The 21,986-nt window shown below is 38.6% G+C and overlaps 1 protein-coding gene across 1 annotated transcript in view; it reads right to left on the bottom strand.

The window, feature by feature from the left end:
• Window positions 1-21,986, bottom strand: part of tei (irregular chiasm C-roughest protein teiresias) — a 197,188-nt gene that overhangs the window by 37,745 nt on the left and 137,457 nt on the right. Inside the window, exons 3-6 of the mRNA XM_018106562.3 lie at window positions 13,164-13,945; window positions 3,139-3,316; window positions 2,049-2,275; window positions 988-1,141 (exon numbers count right to left, since the gene is read on the bottom strand). Of these exons, the coding sequence (XP_017962051.1) occupies window positions 988-1,141; window positions 2,049-2,275; window positions 3,139-3,316; window positions 13,164-13,945 (1,341 nt within the window). The remainder of the gene's footprint in view (window positions 1-987; window positions 1,142-2,048; window positions 2,276-3,138; window positions 3,317-13,163; window positions 13,946-21,986) is intronic.

Consider the following 21,986-nt stretch of genomic DNA (forward strand, 5'->3'; position numbering starts at 1 on the left):
CATAGCTGGCCCCAACTGCAGCTGCCCACCCCTCCATCAGCCCTTATATTATCCTTTAGCCACGCCCAGGCCGTTGCGTAGCTCGTGGCGTGTGTTAACTTTAGCAATTTAACTTTTTAATCAACATTTGCTTTTTGGTTTTCACTTTTACTTGTCGCACTCGCACTCGCACCACCTGCCTCACTTCTGCCTCACTCTCACTATCGCTGACTGTGTTAATTAAACAAGGTGCGATATTCCTCTTGTTGGGCTTTTATTAAAAACTTTTTCAACATTTAAATATGATGCCAAATGAGTGCATGACTTACTAACTGACTGACTGACTGACTCTGATTGACTGACTGACAATGCTCACACACACGAAAACTGATATGTGCAATTAGCTCTTTTCACATTCAGCAGTTAGGTAAATAAAGTTTTTTATCAAATGCTTTTTTATTTCTCTTTGAGCATATCTTTAAATAAATTTATTTGCATATATTAAACTGTTGAGCTGAATAATGGCTTTTATTTAGGTTAAAAATGTAGTTAAGCCAATAGCTGTTTAGTTTAAGTTTACTTTACCTAATACACACTCTTAACTTAACTAAGCGTGGAAGCCTTACGATTTATGTAAAATACTGAAAGTAACTCTTTGGCTAAATGAATATGCATATATATAATGATATAATTGTATAAAAAGTAGTCAAAGCGATAGTTGTTTAGTTAAATCATACGTTTTACAGCACTTAGATATCTAACAGCTCAAGTCTCTCTGAGTAAGTTAGCCTAACGGTTAGTTTTATTGCATTTAAAAGTAAAGGTAAGTATAATAAAATATAATTTAGTTTTAATCAATCAATTTTTATTAACTGTTTTAATAAACTAAAATATTCAGCTAAATAAAAATAAAAATTAAAATAAAGCTCATATTGCCAACTCAATCTTCAAATATTCTTTGCTATATTTCTAGTAAAATTTGACTAAACTTATTAAGCTCCAACTTACACTGCACATCCAGGAGTAGCGAGGCATTCTGGCGTATCTTCAGTGTGGGATGCTCCATGACACATAAAATCCTTGCATTGTGATGGGCCCTGTAGACGGCGGGCAGACGCGCTTCGCTCTTGGCGCCGCTGTTGATTTTGTAGCCGTTCTTATCCTGTGCGAGTAGATAGAGAAAATTGGTTGGTTGCTTTGATAAAAATTCCATTAGAATATAAGGCTTAGGCCGGGACAAATTGGGCGAAATGACAAGGCAGTCAGGCTGGCCAATTAGTCTGGGCCTGTTATCAGCGCGACATCATTAATTTAAATTAAAGCGTCAGAGCTGGGCCTGGGACTGGGACAGGAGCAAGGGCAAGGGCACTGCCTACGCCCACTGCTGGCAGTTCGCCGTGCTGCCTCCATCCGCACCCACCGCGCGCCTTGACATGCAAATTTGTTGGCACAGTTTTCAATCAATCATCCGGTGCGACTGTAGTTGGGCACCAAGCAGACCAAACACGCAAATTTGTGGCATTTAGGGTCTACGACAAACAAACATGCACACCCACACACACACACACACTCATAGAAAACTCTTCACACACACACGTATACAATAAACACTCGTGTCGACATCTTCGATGTGTTTGACAGGTGGCTGCGGGTGGTGGGTGTTAGTCGGTGGGTGGTGTGCAGCTCGGGTGCTTTGAATGGTTGGATGGTTTATGCAGCGCTTGACCAAATGTCTGCTTTTCATTATGCTCGAGTGCAAGACAAACAAATTTGGCGTAACCGCAGCCAAGTGTCCGTCCGGAGATCCGTTGTTTAAGCCGTAGCCAGAAAAGCCACCGTTATCCACACTTCATGTGTTTGCTGTCTCTCTGCTCCACCCCCTCCCTTCCACTCACTCAATATATATATATATATATACATATATATCTGGCAGCTCTTATGTCTGCATAGCTTGCGGTTGCGCCTGGTTTGCATTAAGACGACAATCCAATATGTCAAAGTGTCAGCCAAACGCATCGCCACTCCATTTCCCTAATGGAATGCTAAAGCTGGCTGTAGCTGGCACTAACCTTCTCGTTCTTGATCTCCTCCAGCTCCAGCACCTCGGCGGACACCTTCTGGGCATGCCGATCCACGCCGGGACTGAGCAGCACCTCCCAGGTGAGCGTGGGCCGCGGATTGCCGCCCTCGCTGACGCAGGCCAAATTCAGCTCCGAGTTCTCTTTGACTGGCACAAAGATGTTGCCCGCATCCAGGCGACGCGAATCTATCAGCAAATACGGTGGCTTCGGGCGATCTGCAAACAATAATTATTTAAAAGAAGAGAAGATTATTTCGGGTATTTATTTTCATATTAATAAACTGCCATATAATCTGTTCGGCTTAAAAAAAAAATATTTATAATAAATATTAAAGCTCTGCTGTTTCTCTACTATCACATGAACTGCTCTGTAAATTTAGATTAAGAATATTCTGATTCAGAAATATTATTTTAACAGTAAATATTAAGTAAATAAATGTTTCTCTCTTTGTATAATTCTATTTGAATCTTCATAAAATAGTAAAAACATTTTAAGTTTATTTTCAAAGTAAAAAAATTTAATGAATGATCACATTAAAAATTTGTTTTGTAAGTAAATAAAGTAATTTAATATTTATATGGTAAATTAAGTGAATATTAATATTAAGAATCTTTTTATATAATTATATAAGTAAATTAAATAATTAATAATATAAAGAAATTAACTTTTATTTAAGTAAAGAATATTTTTATTCAGATTTCAGACAACTTCAATATTTCAGCAATTAGATTGATATAACTAAATAAATATTTTATATTCAAAAGGGATTTAGAAGTACTACCCTATCTAAGTGTAAACTCAGTAACTTTTGAGATTTCAGCAGAGGTAAGACACGTGCTAAGACTGCGAAGGGAGCGTTTCGCAGCTTCTGTCATTTGCAGCTAGCTTAGCGCGCGCACAACTGTACCTGCGAATCGGCTAATAGGGAAAGTTTTTCTTTTCTCGAGTTGGCTCATTGCCCGGCTGCTCATGTGCCACGAGCTGGGACAATTTCGCAAATGTAACGACCTTTTTAATATTTGTCTAAACTTTTCTATGAGCCAGGAGGATCTGCGGCTGTTTGCCTCGGTCTACTCACCCAGGACGACCAGCTTGACGGGCCGAGCATTTTCCGTATACCGTCGCGTGTTCTCCGCCTCGCACTGCCATTTGCCGTCATCCTCGAGCATGACATTGGTGATGGTTAGCGCTCCATTAGCCTCCTTGATAAAGCGATAGTCGGTGACGCGCGTCGTGCGGTCCATGGCATGCACCACCTGCGGGCAAAGATAGAGAGAGAGAGAGAGAAAGAATGGGTGAGTGAGTGGGTGAGTGGGCTGTGAGGCATTAAATGTAATGTCTACTGAGTTGCAGCAGCCAGTGTGGAAATTATGCAAATGCCTTTGGCCGACTCTTAATGCAACATTCACAAATTTTATGATAAATTCAATGATCCCATCGCACCGCCATCCACTTATACAGCTGCCTTTCGCTCGCCATGTGTGTGTGTGTGCAATGGGTTTTTTCACTCGTAATATTTTAATACGAGCCAGCTTTTATTTACACTTTTATTGCGATTCACTTCAAACAAACGAAAATAATGATAATTTAAATGCGCTTGAGCGGCGCCCCAGCAAATCCACTGAGTACAGTTACTGTAATGTGGCAACAATGAACTCGAACTGGCTTACAAAAATGTGGAAAACAAGAATGGACGTTAAATTGCGGCCAATAGTTGTACTGTCCGTCTGTCCGCCTGTCCGCCCGGACTGGGCTTAATGTTCAGTGAAATTTATGTGCGCATTCAAATGCTATACAAAAATATGAAAAATATTCGTAAATATGGCGGTAAGTGCGGTGCGTGCTTAATGTGGGCGTGGCAGCATTCTCTGTTCAGCATTCATAAATAATTTTAATTGCATTTGTGCGCCAGAGCTTAACCTTTGGCTACGCATTAAGCCGACTTAAATACTCATAGGCTGACCATGTCCTTAAAGCTCGCGTATTCACAATATCTGCATCGCAGGAAATTTGCAAATATTCTCTATTTATTCTTGATCAACATTAGATTTAACCTATAGTCCATGTTGAATTTTCCAGTATTTATATTTACAGGAATTTAGTTTAATATTTATTTTAGATTTCTTTAAAATATTTATACTTTTAGTCATCAATCATACATATGTATATATTACATACATTTCACTATAGTTCGTGTAGCTGAAAATGGATCGCAGCTTAGCAATTGACTTTTACATAAAAAAAATTTATATACATAAAAAGAAAAACAGATATGTGTGGAAATGCTATAGTGAAAACTGCTCGACCAACAAATACTCAGTACTTGCAGGTCGAGCTAGCTGCTAACAAAAATATGTGTCAATTCGTTAGACTTTATTTATTTTATTTTATTTATTTGCTTTATTTTTTTGTATTTATTTATTCTTTTTTTTTGTTGTATTCCTTTTTTTACATTCTCTTTAATATAAATACTATCAATTTTCTAGTTTTCGACTGTTTTCCGTGGAAACGCATATGCCTCAAACTGACTCTACCCAAAATATAATACAAGAATATAAATACAAAATATAAAAACAAAATGTTTTTGCAACAAATTCTGGTGTTTTACTACGTAATACGCACAGCTTTTCACAGATATAGTAGAAAAAAAAAACAAAAACAAAAAGAATATATATGTATATATATTCGCTGTATGTGGAATAAATCTGTGTAAAATGTAGTATAAACAAAATATTTGTATTCCGCGCTTCCGTTTCCGTTGCGTGCGAGTTTCAATTATTTGTTAGAACCCTTTGCTCTACCAGCTACTGATTTTGTATATATTTTTTTATTTGATAAATTTTTGAAAAGCAGCGCAAATATTTATGCGTGCCTGGATTTTAGCAGTTTTTTCTTGCTGACTTGGCAGCGCGTTTTGTCGTCCTATCTGCGTGTGCGTGTGTGTGTGTGTGTATCTCGACTTCCGCTGAGCATTTGCTGCAGTCGCCGCGGCGGCCATTTCAGAAATTTATTAACCAGCGGCCGACGCTAGACGCAACGCATCGCAACTGGCAACTGGATTTTCAGACTGTGCAGCGACGCATTCAGTTGGAAATTTATGAGGTAACATGGCACAGAGATGCCAGTTTTGGCGACTGCACACCTGCAGCACACAGCACTCTCTCTCATTCTCTCTCTCTCTCTCTCTCTCTCTCTCTCTCTCTCTCTCTGTGTGTGCGAGAGATTTTGGTTGGGCAACATGGCCGCTAGACAAAAGCGTTAAATGAGCGTGGCAAATCCTTGTTTACAGCGTCGAGCGGCCAGCGGATTACACGCTCGATTGTTTTGGCCACCCGAGCCGGACCAGGTCCAGGTCCAGGTCCACATCCACGTCCACGTCCAGGCCCAAAGCTGGCAGCCAGTTTGCTGGCCATTGTTGCGGCATTAAATCTCACGCATGCGACGGCCTCGCAGCGATCTGTTTTCTGGTAATTATGATTTTTCGCCTTTTTGTCTGCCCATTGTTGTTGCAGTTCTGTTTTATCATTTTTTCTTTTTTTTTTCGGTTTGCTTTGTTTTGCAGCTGCCTCAATTCGCATAAATTGTTGCATATTTGAAGGCGCATTTGAGTTTAACATGCGCATAACTTTGCATAATTTGTGGCATCGTTATCTGGCGACTGCCATTTTTGGCTTTCTGTTTGGGTTTGGGTTCTGGTTACGTGTCTATTGCAGATGGTGACAGAGCCAAAACTAAATGGCATTTCTTTTTTTTTTTTGCGTCTGTTTTCTGTTGGGCTGGTATTTTTGACAGTTATTATGCATTTGTTTTTGGTATTTTCTAATTGCGTTGTTTTAATTTTTGTCCATTTGCAATTTACAATCTACAATTTACAATTTACATTTGCCGTGAGATTTTATATGCGTATTTGTTGCGTAATATTTATTTATGGCTCTGTACAATAATGCAAATTTCAGTTTAGCTAGTTATATGATTTAATTATTTAACGCTTTTCAAATATAAAAATAAATATACATATATGTGCATTTATACATCAGGCATAACAAGTTGCGTTCCGCTCGCATTGTGTACAGCAAATGGTATTTGCTGTTAGTTATAAACATAGTTTTTACGCATGAATTTTCACAACATTTTAACATTTCATAACAACATTTTGTAATTTATTTTGAAAACAATGTGGCGTATTCATACAAATATATTTTTACTGATAAATAAAATTGTAATATTTATTTTAAATATTTTTTTGTATTTCAATTAGTATTTAAAATTATTTTCTCATATTTTACATTTTCGATTTTATTTTTTATATTTATATTATATTATATATTTTTATACTTTATATTTTATATTTTATATTTTATATTTTATATTTTTTATTTTATAATTTAATTTTTTTATATTTTATATTTTATATTTTATATTTTATTTTCAATATTTTATATTTTATATTTTATATTTTATATTTTATATTTTATATTTTATATTTTATATTTTTATTTTATCTTTTCTCTTTTCTCTTTTTCTTTTTTCTCTTTTATCTTTCTCTTTTCTCTTTTTCTTTTTCTCTTTTCTCTTTTCTCTTTTCTCTTTCTCTTTTCTCTTTTCTATTTTCTCTTTTCTATTTTCTCTTTTCTCTTTTCTCTTTTCTCTTTTCTCTTTTCTTTTCTCTTTTTCTCTTTTCTCTTTTCTCTTTTCTCTTTCTCTTTTCTCTTTTTCTTTTCTCTTTTCTCTTTTCTCTTTTCTCTTTTCTCTTTTCTCTTCTCTTTTCTCTTTTCTCTTTCCTCTTTTCTCTTTTCTCTTTTCTCTTTTCTCTTTTCTCTTTTCTCTTTTCTCTTTTCTCTTTCTCTTTTTTCTTTTCTCTTTTCTCTTTTCTCTTTTCTCTTTTCTCTTTTCTCTTTTCTCTTTTTCTCTTTCTCTTTTCTTTTCTCTTTCTTCTCTTCAAATTATATATTTTATACCTTATACTTTATATTTGATATTGCTACATTATTTCGGATGTGGTTTTAATTGCCATAATTAGTCAAAACGAAGATACGAAGCCTCCGTAGTTGCTTAAGTTTCATTCAATCTACTTCCTGGCACAAACAATCGACGAAGAGTAGAAGCAGTAAGGGCGAAGTCGAAAAATGACTACATATATGTAACACTCTAATTCTCTTCCTCTCTAGCGGCTCTGTTGCTATCTCACTTGGACTATCTCTCTCTGTCTTGCTTGGAATTGCAAAAATCTTGTCAGCAAACATTACTCGCTGCCTGTCGCTAGCGCTGCCTTTGCTGTTGCCCCAAAGCTACTAACTTGAAATTGCTTTCGGCAAATATATTAGCCTCTTGATAATTTTCAACAATAAATTCTTTGGCACACACAATCACACACATGCTGCGGTGCGCGGGGAAATGGGGAGTTTGGCAGCCACTCAAAGTAGCTAAGGCTAGCTGCATGACTGCATAGGGACCTCCAATGGATTGTGCAGCGCTCCAGAAAGTACAACAAAAGTCGCTCATGTTGCAAGCTGTCAGTGCAACACTTGTCGCATGTCATTGCCGCAGTTGCACTCGCAATGGACACATGCGGGGCGGTGCGGTGCCGTGCGCGGCGAAGGCATTCGCAGCGAGTGTGTTTGTTGCACAGTTTGCTGAAGACAGCGCACAAGACGAAAGTCAGCGAACAGCAGCAGCTGAAATGCAATTGCAAATGCTGTTTGCAACATGAGCAAGCAGTGGAGGGGGGAGGGGAAGTTGGGCTTCAGTCGGTCGGTAATGATAAAATATATTTGTTAAATCAAGAGCAGTCTAAGCTAAAGAAATTCAAATGCTCTACATAACAGAGAATTCCATAAAGGTATCAATTTTATATATATTTAATTTGTTGTATGTGAAAATGGTAAATATGTAAATTTAAAAATATATTGTATAATCTTATTTTTAATAATGGATTATTTGAATGATTTTACTATTATATTTTATTAAATAGCCGTGCACTAATAACCTATTTGGGCCTTCGGTTTTTTTATTACTTATTATTTATTTTATTAGTTATTTAAGTTTATTTAAATTACTTTTTTTTGTAATATCGAATGCATTATTTATTTTTTATATAATTCATTATTTTTAATTGTTATTAAATATTTTATATTTGATTATCAGCCTTTGTCCTAACCAGCGTTTCTCCTGCATTAATTAATTCAATTAGTCCCGACTTCGTATATGGAAAAGCCCGAGTTTTGTGAACCGCATTTATCGAACTGTAAATTGAACAGCTGCAAATTTCTGCTGTATTTCGGAAGACCTCTTAATAATCATCTTAATTCGCTGCTGCTGCCACGAGAAGAGCATTTTAATTGTGGCGCAGCTGTGGCTGTCGGCTGGCTCTGCCAGTGTCTCACATTGTTGCCGCATCATTGTTGTAATTGCAGCCGCCGTGGTTCAGCTGCCCCACTTCCACCCCCACTCCCAGTCCACTCTCTGATCTGCAAAGCATGTGCTCCGCTCATGTCTTCGCTTTCACATGGCTGGCTTTTGTTTTAACACAACTAATACAATTGCACCGTGGGGAAATGTTGCCTCTGCTCCTTCGTCGTGCTGCTGCTGCTGCTGTTGCAACGTCAGCGGCGTTGATTTTATTTGCCAGCGAGCGATGCTGGAAAGTGGAGCCTCGTCTCGGCATTCCCGCATAGAGCGAGAGAGAGAGAGAGAGAGAGAGAGAGAGGGCTCCGACATTGTTACTAACTTAATAAAGTTGTCAAAGGTACAAAGTAAGCGGCGTGTTAGCAACTTGCCACGCCCACTGCAACAGCCGCTGACGTTGCATTGTTGCTTGATTTTCATTTGGGGATTTGCCGCCTTCAGTCTGAGTGATTAATTTCTTGGCTTGATGTGATTTACTTACAACTGCAGTCGCTGCCGCATCTGCCTTTGCCGCTGAGCACCACCGAGCACCACCAACGAGCAGCGCAAAGCGAATCACTCTATTAATGTCATGCATTAAGTTTTGCCCTGCGTCTTCTAATTGACTAATGGAGGCTTAGGGCGGCTTTTGACAGCCAGACCCTTTGAGATTTATGTGCTTCTAGCCGCTGTTGGGATACATAAAAAGCGCCAGCTCCCGCAACCAGACAAAGTCTGTTGACCTTAAACCTGAGCCATGACAACAGCAACGACAGCAACAACAATAATAGCTGCGGCTATAAATAAGTTTCAGCCTGCCAAGCGCCACAAAGTATGCAACAATGGCCAACGACCAAAGATGCAACCATAAAAACAACGCATCTGAGAATTGTAGGGTATATCTGGCTATACGACAGCTGTAGAATAAATAAAATAAATTAAAAACATATATGTTCCAGAGGACACATGTCATTCGAGAATTTATTGGTCTAGACAAACTCTGATCCTCCACTTTTATTTATTTATTATTTTGTCAGATTAAAATTGTTAAATAATTAAAATAAATTCAAGATTTATTTGTAGTTTTTATATTTTTTGTTAATATTTTAATATTTGATAATATAAAAATATACATATATATTTCTATATTATTTTGCATTTTATTTTTATTTTCTCAAAGATATTTGTATTCTCGAAGAACATATTATGTATATATATATATATATATCTATATCATTTTTTATTTAGTATTATTTTTTATTTTATTTTGTCATAAGTATTTTACTATTTTTGTTTTTTTATTTGTTTATTATTTATTTATTTTTATTTTTTATTTTTATTTTATTTAATTTTTTTTTTCTTTTTGAAAATCGAAGACCAAGTATTATATATATTTACATATTTTTATTTAATTATTTGGCTGTTTATAAATTATTTATTTATATACATAGGTATTTATGAGCAATTCATACAACTTACAAAATTAAATCACACGCTTGATTTCAACTGAAATTTACTGTAAATCTGCAGAGTATTTTGAACTCAAGCAGAGTATAACATTTTGTCATAGCTGTCGCGTCGCATGAGTGCTGGTTGCCCAGATGAAACCTAAAACCGCAAGCTTTATGTCTGGCCGTTGTCGCCTTGGAGCATATTGCGCAATAAAAGCTAGCAAATTGCGCGTAGACAAAAGCTTAGCCCAGCCTGGTGTTTAAAGGCCGCGCTGCAGTTGGGGTCGTGGGGCAGTTGCAGCACGACGTGTGCACAAATAGTGCGACAAATTTTTACGGCAAATAAAACCAAGCGCAATCGATAGATGCGAAATGTCACAGAGATTGCAAAGTCGTCGGATTTTTCCTGTTTTTTTTTTTTTACCTTTTTCTTTTTTTTTCGATAGCACAAACAAGTGCAGCAATCAGGGACAGTAGACAGCAGAGGGAGGGGTAGAGGAGAGCGAGCAAAGACGTGCCTGTCACATTTGGTGTGTGCAATACGCCAAATGGCAGCTGTTGACAGCCAATTTGGTGGATTTTTTTGTATCCAGCGATGGCATTTCTTAACTTACGCGCATTGACGCCGCACAATATTGAATTTAATTTTCGTATAGGATAAACAGCAGACAGCGAACGCAACAACAGCGGCGGCAGCGATGCGAACTGCTAGTCAACACATTGGCAGCAACAATGTTTGCATGCGCCGCCCACAAGTATGCAACGCTTTTTGCCAAAACCAACGCACACACACAAAGGCATACAACGCATGCAGACACTTACACCTGGGCCAGGTGCTGGCTGGAAGCGTCAGTTAACTGCCAAGCCAAGCCAAGCCGCAGACCAACAGCCGAGGCACGTACACAAAGTGCTGCTGTTGTTGTTGCTCTTGTTGTTGTTAGTATTGCAGTTGTTGTTGCTGTTCTTGTTGTTGTGTTAGTTTCAACTATTATTTGCCCATCAACAACTTGGCCTGCCCACTCGTTGTTGCAATTTACACTACACAAGAGCAGCACGAGCAACAACACAAACAACAACAGCAAGAACCACAGTACAAACAATACGGAACAACGGCAACTGTAAAATAAACAAGCTGAGTAAAGTAAGTACAGCAAGTCGAGCACCGCACAGATGTTTTGTTGTTTATGTACAAATAAATATATATATATAGAGAGAGCTTGCTTCAAGTTCTGCATAATGACTTTCTGATGAAGTTATTATGATAAATAAAAACTATATTGTTGAGATCACAAACAGGCAAGACAACTTGTTTTCAGTTTAATCAATTTCAATTAAAATGAAATAATTATCAATCGCTGGCCAATGCTCTGCCCATATTTCATTTCATGCTGCTGTGACAGTTTTCATAATTCGATTCGATATTTGCATTAAATTCAATATAGCGTTCAATAAAAAACTTTACTTAATGAAATATATTAAATTTGTTCAATGAAGTCCTTTTGATAAAATTCTGCAATAAAATTTGGCATCGTTTGCCATAATTCCTTTGAGCTCCAACGTTGCATACACTTTTTCTGCAACTCTCTGTTTTTTTATTTTTCTTTTCTTTTCGTGTTTTTTTTTTTTTTTTTCTGCGTGAAGTTTAATAAATTTCAACGTGTGCGTGATGCATACTATCATCCACACAGTTTTTGCCGGGCTGGCTCGGAAAATGCTCTCGACTGCGGCCGCTGGCAGGCAAAGCGGTTATAATTGCATTACGCCGAAAGGTAGACTAGCTTTTTGCCCCTCCACGTCGACTGTTTGCGCTTGCAATTACAACTCAATAACTTTTGCCGGCTGGTTGTTAACTTTTGCGCCATGTTTGTTAATTTTGTTGCAGTTTTTGGCTCTTTGCCGCTGCCCCGACTCCTGCTACTCCTGCTGCCAACCGCCAGCTGTTTACTCTCTCTCTCTCTTCCATTTTTTCTTTCAATTTAACTCGTTAGTTAAAGCACGCGCAGCAGCCAAAAAAAAGTGTTTGTAATTTGCATTTGTATAATATTTTGCTGCAGCTCGTGGGCGTTGCCACAGCGCACAAAATTGTAATTAGAAGTCGGCCACACAGTGCAAAAAACAGAAGCCCTCACGACTTAGTCGTGGGCTCGTTAGGGCAGCAGAGAGCAGCAGAGGGCAGCAGGTCCCCTGACAGATGAACTCTTAAAATGCTTTTGACATCAGAAACTATCAAATAATAACGATTATCCTATTTGCATAATGCGGCATTTAAACGACAAATAAGCAGAAGCACAAAAGCCAGACACAGAATGGAAATGAGAGTAGCTGAGAGACAGACAGAGATAGTGCCAGAGAAATAGAGAGGGGGAGAGACGAGAAGAACTGACACTTGAGACGTCTGACAGGAAGATAGAAGCCAGCCTCCGATGGGTATGAAAGAGATAGAGAGAGAGAGGAAGAAAGGGAGAGCGGCCAGCGAGGACAAAGGACAAACGCAGTGCAGGCGGCAATAAAAAGCAACTAAGAATATTGCTGCTTAAATTATGCAGCGAAACTATGAAACACCCTGTATTCCACTAAGAAAATACAAATACATTAAAAATAGAGAAAACTAAATTTAAATGCTGATTCATGACTTGTGCAAGTAAAAATAATTATAGAAACAAAATAAACAAAAAACAAAACTAAATTCGTAGTTCTTTTTTAATCGAATTTTTGATTTAGGTAAACAGTTGATTTATTTATTTATTTTTTGTTTAATTGTTTTGATTTATAATTTTGTTTACATTTGATTCACATAATTATCTTCTTCAAAAAATTTATTTCTTTTTAAATGTCACATATGTTTTAGACCAGAATTCATTTATTAATTTATTTTTGTTTATTTTTTGTTATTTTAAATTTAATTTATATACATTTGTATATAATATTAGTTATGTAACCAATTCTTTACTCATGTTTATCTCGTCTTGTATGTTTTTATTTTAATTTCAATAATAGGAACAATAGGAATTTTTTGCCACAAAGAGAACTTAAGCCATCAGCTAAAATACCCACTACCTAATTCCACTATCTGGTGGGTAGAAATATTAAAATGCGAATGCTGCGAGACAGCTTAAAGGACCCAAAGGAAGCGCTAGTAGCTAACGGGCCGCACAAGAATGCAATTAAAGTCAAAAACTGCAAACAAGTTGGCAGCTCCGACAGCTGCATTTAGAGTCGGCTGACACTGGGGAGACGGTGTGGTAGGGCGGCAATTGTTGTCACTTACCTGGCCATTCTTGTACCACATGCTGGAGGATATGTCCAGGTCGACCTCGCACATTAGCCTAATCTCCGAGTGCTGCTCGGCATAGACCACCGACATCTCCTCGTCCTCGTAGGGATTGGGCAGCACCGGGCGCAGGGGCAACGCCCGCGGACCCTCCAGCGGGCCCTCGTCGTCCATCAGGTCCGCCTCGCGACTCTTGGCAAACAGATCGCGCGTGGCGGTGCCACTGTCGAACTCCTCCACATCATCGATAATGATGACGGGCTCCTTGGGCTTGGGCTTCAGATCTTCCGGCGCCAGATGCACCGTCGACCGAGCGCGTTTCGCCTTCATCGTAGTCAACAGCCCGGAGAGCGTTCGGTTTGCGTACGTCGTGGCGGTGGCACTCGTCGCCATTGTGGTGGCACTGGACATGACCGCGGGCAGCTCCAGCTCCTCCTCCTCCGTCTCGCGGCGCAATCGCGGCTTGGCCTCCTTGTGCGGGGCTGCCCGATGCGCCTGGTGCACGCGATGGCTCTTCAGCTGCGCCTTCCACTTGGCCACCTTTGCCTTGGCGCAGTTCTTGGCACACTTGGAGGGCGCACTGCTATGACCCACCACCGGCTTATGGTCAGCTGCCAGCTGGCGCATTCTCTGTGCGTCCGCCGCAAGCTCGAGCGAACTCTGCACCAGCTGCGGCCTCTGCTCTGATATGCTGCGCCATTTGCTGGCTGCGTGCTCGGCGGGTGTCGTCCTCAACAACGACTTGGCATTGATATTTTGTTGCAGTGTATAGGTGGTGCCTGCAAGAATAAAAGTCAGTGGAATGTATGAGAAATAATTCTAATAAAATCGAATTATATGTAGGATATAAATCTTTAATATATAATATTATCAATATACGTATGTTCTTTTTCCATATTTACAGACATATTTCCGTTTCCTGCTCGACTTCTGCAGCCCACTTTCTCTTATTTAATATCGAATCTTCAGAGTAGCCTCTTCTATGTTACTCTCAAGCAACAACGCACACTGCTATTTTGACGAGAGGCTTACAAGCTATCTCATTCTCTCTCTAAGTAGCCTTGGATTACGTTTAGCAAGAACTATATTTGTCTCCCTCTCGTGAAGGTCTAATTTGAGTATACTATGAAATGTGCTGTCAGCTTTGTTTTGCAACACTATTCTGTTAATTAGATGCTATGTTGCTGTTAGACAAAAGACTGTTATTTTGCAATATCAAATCACATTAAATATCATTATTATTATTTTTTTTTTTTTCAATTTTTTTGTTATTTAATTTTTTTTTCTTGCCTATTATAATTACTATTAAAATGAGTTATTATTATTATTTCATTTTAATTATTATTTAGCTGAAATTATTACAACTATCAACTACTCCCAATCACTACATGTAATTGACTCAAAATCTAAACTGGCCCAATCTTTAAAAATCCATACTCCAGTTGAATAGAAAATGAAGTAATTAGTTAATGATCTCCTTCTGCTACAAAAAAAAAAATCAATAACAGTGTGAAATGCCTCAGTTTCCTTTCTCAATCTATGGACTCGCATAGCTGTCAATCAGTGACCCAAATGCGAACGCATGAACAATTCAATTTACACGTCCCTAACAGCTGCCTGGCAACAGTGCCTGCTGGGACAATGGGACAGAGGAGGTCGCCCGGCATACCTGACCGAAAGTGATGCAAAAATGCCAATGGCAATACTTTGGGAATGGGAGTATCAATTACATTGCACTGTAACGTGTAAATATCGCATAGCACATGCGCTTACAAGGCTCATGCATTTATTTATGATATTTGACAGTGGCCCACCCCCCTACCAACGAAAAATGTGGGCTGGGCCGAGCTGCATCCGAGCTGGGCAGATTGAGACTGCTGGCTAGAGAAATGTGTATGCAAATCCTTTGCTAATCCTTTGCCATGCAAAGCAATTTTCAAGCCTAACTTTTGTTTGGCTGCCAGCCTCCCCCCACAATGAACTAGACAACGTAGTCCAATGTACTCAAACTCTGAGACTGTTGTCACTTTGGCAACTCTGGTTATTGTCTGTCTTCTGTTGCTGCTGCTGCTTCTACTGCTGCTGCAGCTTCTGCTGTTGTTGATAAATTTACACAAGTGTATGACAAGCTTTCAAATGGTAATTAATATTCATCTGAGACGGGGGCCATCAAAAGGCAACGCGCTACGCAACTCGTTCCCAGTCACACGCTCTCTGCTGTCTTCTCTGTCTGGTAACCATTTGTCCCCACACACACACACACACACACACACACACACACACACACAGACACATGGAGAGTCAGCTAGGCGCAATGGCTGACTGTGTGGTTAGCTGACAAAAGCAGTGGCAACTCCTGCTGGTTGCAACCCTATTCTGTTTTGGGCTCCACGGCCATTGTCATTGTCTTTTGTCTCGGCCCTTTTCTGGTTTGGGGGCGGTGCGGTGTGTTTTTCCTGTTGCTGTCGGTGTTTGTAGCTAAATTAAAGTTGTCATTTTTCAAGTGAACGCACAAAAGTATGCAATGCGCCTAATAAATTTGCACTCAGCAACTATGGCAACCCTGGCAATGCGCTCTCTCGCATATCCGGGCTAAGGCACTCATAGGCATAACTTAACAGTACGACCAAGTCATTTGCACAGCAGGCGGTAGGCGTGTACTTGTATGTGTGTGTGTGTGTGTGTGTGTGTGTAACGACTTACAGCCACACACACACACGCACAGCGAACACTCACCCAATTCAGAGAGGACAGGCTGCGTTAAAATGTTTTCACAACAGCTTAAAAGTCTGCTACACTTTTTGCATAGGCAGCCAGCCAAGTGCTATGTCTGTCCATGTCCACGTGTGTGTGTGTGTGTGCATGTGTGTTTGTCTTGTTTGTTTACATGCAGTCGTAGTTGTTGTTTGTGCTGTAACTTAAGTTGTAAATGAAGATTGCGCCGGAAATTGCACAAAACTGACAGCGTCTTCGCTGTGCGAGAGTCTCGGCTACCCTTGCCCAATCCTTGTCCTTCCCCCATCGCCGTCACCATCCCCCTCACACCCCCACCCCGTAAAGCTCTTTATGTGCGTGTAAATTTAATGAAGCAGCCACCCAAGCCAGCGAGTTGCGAGTTCCCAAAGAAAAGTGGGCGTGGCTCATGCTCATGCATTTCGAGGGCGTTGCAAATTTCTCTGACATACACGAAATACGTTGCATACGTTGCGGCGCATAAATTGCGTGTGCTGCTCCGTGCGGAGCCACAGTTACTACGGAGGGAGGGGCTGGAAGCTTGTGCTCGCCCACAAAACTGCTTGCAATGTTGTTGTTTGGCAGTTAATAAAATTGTTAGTTTTGAGGCTAAACTTGTTGGCAGCGTGTTGCTCATTAGGCGGCTGAACTTGGCAGTCACAAAACTCTGTCTGCTTGCAGAGCTGATTGGATAGGTAATACACACATATCGGGGCGTATTGGCAAGGAAAGGCAGACGCAATAAGTTCGAATATTTACCGGCTCAACTTTCTTTCCTGTAAAGTTGGATTACAAAGTTGACTAAGAGCTAACGATCAATTCCCGCAATACAAGAAAACATCGAGCAAGTCAATTTGCTGGCCTGCTCACCCACTAACCTTCTCAAAATATATATTTAACTTAGTAGATTATCTAGAAATGGCGATGTAGCTATGAAAGATGGTTGATAATAGCCCTGGGTGGATCCAAGTAAAATAACTATATTTGATAAAAAGAATAACAGTTAAGGCTATTTTCTGAGCTGAATTAGAATAAAATTTTAACTACGAGATAAATTGTAATTTAGAGAATTTCAATGGGCTTAGGATAAAAAAGATGCTAAACGTGTAAAAGAAATAAATGAATAAACATTTATAAAGTTACAATAATAGGAAAAATATTTAGTTAAATTGAAAAGTAAAACTATATAATAAAATATATAAATATAATAAAAAAAATAAATAAATATACAAAAAAAAAGAAACGGTTCCTGAAATATATTTTTAGGATATATGAATTCAAAAAAATAACTAAACTAAGATTATATTCAAAATTCAAATTCAAATTATGCAAAAAAAAAAAACGAGCTAATTATGTCATGGAAATATTATCTAAGTAATATACTTTTTAAAAAATTAAACCAATATTCAAGTAAAGAATACAATTGTAAGAAAGCAAACAAGAGCTTACGAAATTATTCTAATTTTATTGGTGGAATGAATTAGAAAATTGTTCTGTCAAATTATATATTACATAAATGATTTGGTTCAACATTAATTGATGGTGTCGATATAACATATTACTTTGCATTTTTTTCAGAGAAAATTTGAATGTGAATATATATAGTCCATAATTTTTTTATTATGGTTATCAAATCAATGCAGTTTTGCTATAATTGCAATAATATTTGAAAAAATCATAGAGAGATAGTTAGATAGAGAGTGAGAGAGAGAGACAGAGAGCTGCGCAGTAAATGACAATTATGTCCAGTCCACAGTTTTTGCACTACTATATATATAGAGATTTATATATGTATATGTAAATAGACAGAGTGTTTTTTCCATTAGGTCTCTGTGAGCTCTATCAATATGCAAAATGGCGATTGCATTTTCATAAACTGGCAAAGGGCGTACGTAGCGCCGCGTGCCTGGGGGCGTGCTGGGCAATCAAGCGCTGACATAATTACATGCTCGTATGCGAATATGTCAGCCTGATTACAGGCTCGCTCCTACATTGATGAGGGGCGGGGGCGTAACAAGCAAATTTCATTGATTTTCCTTTTTTTCTTTTCATTTCTCATGCACTGCACTGCGCCGATCGTTTTTGCCAGGCAAACACATGCAAACGACATGCAGTTGAGTTGCATTTTTTAATATTTGTTTCCCTTTTTTTATGTTTTTCTTTTTTATTTAACCTCTTTGGCATGGCTCGACAATGAAGCGTTGGCAGTGCTGCCTACACACTTCAACTTTTTTTTAATTATGTCAACAATAATTTAATGCACTCGGATGCTGTGTGTGTAAGTGTGAGTGTGAGTGTGTGTGTGCGTGTGGATCTGCTTGTGTTGCCAATAATAATATTATTTTATGCAAATGCCGCGCACTCTAATAAAAAATATTACAGCATAGCGAATAGTGATAAAAAAAATGCCATGTGCTTATCAGTGCAAATATAAGTGACGCAATGAAGAGGAAGAAAAAAACCGTAATAAAGAAATAGTATGATATATAAAAAATGCAAATCGGCTGCATGCATATTCAATATGCATTTTTTTGCTCGATCATCGGCTGATTGCACTTGAAAACATATCAATTCGAGATTTATATAAATATGTTGTAGCATGTGCACTGGTATTGGTAAATTATTAAATAATCGATGAAAAGTTCTCGATTTAAGTAGGGTCAGCTTTCATCTTCAATATGAGTGATGTCTGCCAGTAAAATTCTTTCACTGATACTCTGAGAGAGGACTGAGAGAACAACTGATTGCGTTGTTTCTTCAGCAAGGTCGTTCGCGATTGGATGGCAATGTATCGTTGAGTTAAGCTAATAATAAAGACATTGTATTGTGTATATGCGAAAACTGTGCTCACTAGAAGCATATAGAATATACTCTTTGAGTAGAATTCAGTTTGAGCTGAGTGTGTGCATGTGTAAGTAAATGACCTAAGTCTCATTATACGAATGTCAATCGGATCTCTCAATAAACGATGTTCGTGACGAGAGCGCAACGCGAATAATTCAAGGCTAGGCGCTCAACAGGAACAAAAACGAAAACTAACGAAGTCTCATGTTTATCTAATACTATTTTATCAGGTGATTAAAAAATTTATAATTTTGCATATTTAATTTTGATATTTATTTAAAAATATATATTTTTTTTAATTTGGATGTTGGACATATATTTTATAAAAATATTATGGGCATATTTGATTATAGACACAATTATAATTTAATTGGGCTTCAAATGGAACTCTTTTTTTTACTGTTTACGAATTTTAATATATAGCCTGTATAATATGATGTACATATTTTTATTGTTTGTTCATTTTATTTGCCCTTATTTTAAACATTTGTTTGCTTTAAAATTTTTCTAATTAATATTTAATAATTTCCATTCAATTATTCGCATCATTTACTTCGCTCACATCTTTGATTCCGCACTTGAATTGCTTAATTACTTGAGTTGACGAAGTTTTACTCTAAGAACAACAAACTCTCAATATACTCCACATAAGTATTTTCCAACATTGCACACAAAATCTCAGGAGCCATGGAGTAAGCATTAATTCATAGGGTAGTCAATGCCCTGACCCGCCCACCGACAGCCCAACGACGACAGTCCCATCATTAAGCAGACTTCAATTGTCAACACAATGCATGCGCTGTGCATGCAACGCCCTATCGCATGCAACATGCACTATGCAGCTCCTTTCATCGTCCCTTGCTCGCTTTCCTTTTGCTCGTGTTGCACATGTGCAGAGCGTTGAGCACAGAGCGTTGATTAGGTTAATGTCCTTAAGGCATAATACCAGCTGGCTTTCCACTTTGCTCCCTTTGGAGACGCCAGTCAAAGGCAGCACTTTAAACTGCCACGCCCGCCCGGTTGCTGTCGCCGTTGTTGTTGCTGCTGCGGCCTCTGTCTTCATGGTGCTCGCATGTGTAATGCACTCGCTGCAGCTGCAGTGGCAATTGCACCTGGACAGGGCTTCTGGCTTCTGGCGTGTATTGTTTAAGTTTCATGACGTCGACAACTTTGGCAGCCACCGCCACTTAATGCAAGCAAAGCCATGAGCAGCCGCCCCTGAGGTTCGGGCACAAGGCGTGGCCGTGCCCGTGTCTGTGCTGTACGCTCTGAGCCTGCACTTTGCCTCGGTATGCCGTGTGGCTTTTGTGGCAATGGCTGTGTGGCAAGCCAGCAAATACTTAACAACAACAACAACAACCTCATCAACAGTAACAACAACGAAACTTGTGCGCGTTTTGGTATTTTTGTCAGTGCAGCCCGCTCCAGCTCGTTCGCCGCTGCTCACTTCCCTATTTAAACTAAAAGCCTTTTAATCGATTCTAAATGGGCTGCAAAATTATTGTGTTAATTTGCATTCGGAATTCGGCTCTCGGCCCGAGCCACGTAAACATTGCAATCGTCTTGGCATTTACATGCATCGGCATTGGCATTACACACACACACACGCCCTGTGGGCATGGCCGAGGTGGCAACACGAAATGGAAAGTTGGCAGCATGCGGAATGCAGCATGCAGCATGCAGCACTAACTACTAAATAATTAATTAATTAATGTGCTACAAGAGCAATTTGATTGCCTCGTCGTCTCTATACACACCGACGAGAAGAAGAAGCAGGGGCAGAAAATACCTGTAGGTTATGCACATTCACTTCAATTTGCTTGTGCTTCACGAGACAACTCAAAGGAGATATGCTAATTGGCATAAATATCAGAGACATCTCAAATTGTTGACAACTATAAGCAATGCATCAATAATTGAATTCAAAAATCAATTAAAAACGAAAAATAAAAGCCAATCAATTGAAAATGTTATTTTAAATATAATTGCTTGAGTGATAAATGGATATGGATAAGGTATATATAAAGTAATGCAGAACAAATAAAAAAAAAAATTAAAAACAAATGTATATATTTATTTTTTCTTTCAATTTTCTTATGTTTTATGTAAAACAACAGCAAATTTATTATTAATAACTGTTCAGTATATATATTTACTTATAGACAACGAAAATTTAAAACAAATATAATCAGAACTTACTTATATTATTAAAGTCTTAAAGAATAAAATGAAATATATTTTCTTGGATGAACTAAGGCGTAATATATATATATTTTTTATTTATAAGCAAACTAAAGAATAATATTATTATATATCTCCAATCTCCTAAAATATGTGGAAAATAATTATAAAAATAATAGAAATAAATAGACTCCAAAATGCAAATAATTCATAAATAATAATAAAAATAAAATCAGAGTAGCTACCATCAGTGTATTCCGTTTACTCTCAGTCGTAGTTAGTTGATTTTACGCAACAAAAAACAAGCAAAAGAGAAATAAAGCTAAAGTATTCGTGTCACTGTGTCGAGCCACTTGATCTCGTGATTTCAATTAGTTACTCTCTCACACTCGACCTTCACAGCGCAGCTCAAGGTCAGCAGAATGTGCTAATATTTTACTTAGTCAGCTGCTCTTTAGCATGCTCTTGTTCTTTGTTATGGGATTACGTGACAGTTTACGAAACTGCGAGAGCTCTGTGTCATTCGGCCCAAAAAACAAAAAAACCTTTTTATTATTATGCATGTGAGTAGAGCTTTTTGTTGGCCAGCAGCTTCCCGTTTGCCTCATGTGGCACATTAGATGTGGCCACGGTCAGTCGCTTAATGTGCACGGCAATTACTGGGCACTAGCACCAAGTCTCTTTCTCCCTCACTTTTACATTTACTATCTCCCTCGCTCTCTCTCTTTCGTAGCTGGCATTGCACATGTCGCATATTGCTTCATTGCACACGAGCACAAACAAACGGAGCGTCGACAATGTCAGCGACATTTACACAATGTCAACTATAAAGTTACCAAGGGATGGGCAAGTGGGTGCCAGAGTGGGTGGGGCTGGGTGCTGGTGGGCTGGTGGGCGGCAGGTCGTAGTTCAGGTGCAACTGGGCAACATGCGTTGGCTGCAGCTCTCTGCTTTGCAATTGTGTCAAATTAATTGTCAACTGTTGTCCCTGCAGCAGTCCATCCCTGTCGCACTCTCTCTCACTCTCTCTCTCTCTCTCTATGTCCCTCTCTTTATTTCTCT

Source organism: Drosophila navojoa, chromosome 5, assembly GCF_054131105.1.
Source record: "Drosophila navojoa isolate 15081-1374.11 chromosome 5, UAZ_NAV_1.0, whole genome shotgun sequence".
NCBI lineage: Eukaryota > Metazoa > Arthropoda > Insecta > Diptera > Drosophilidae > Drosophila > Drosophila navojoa.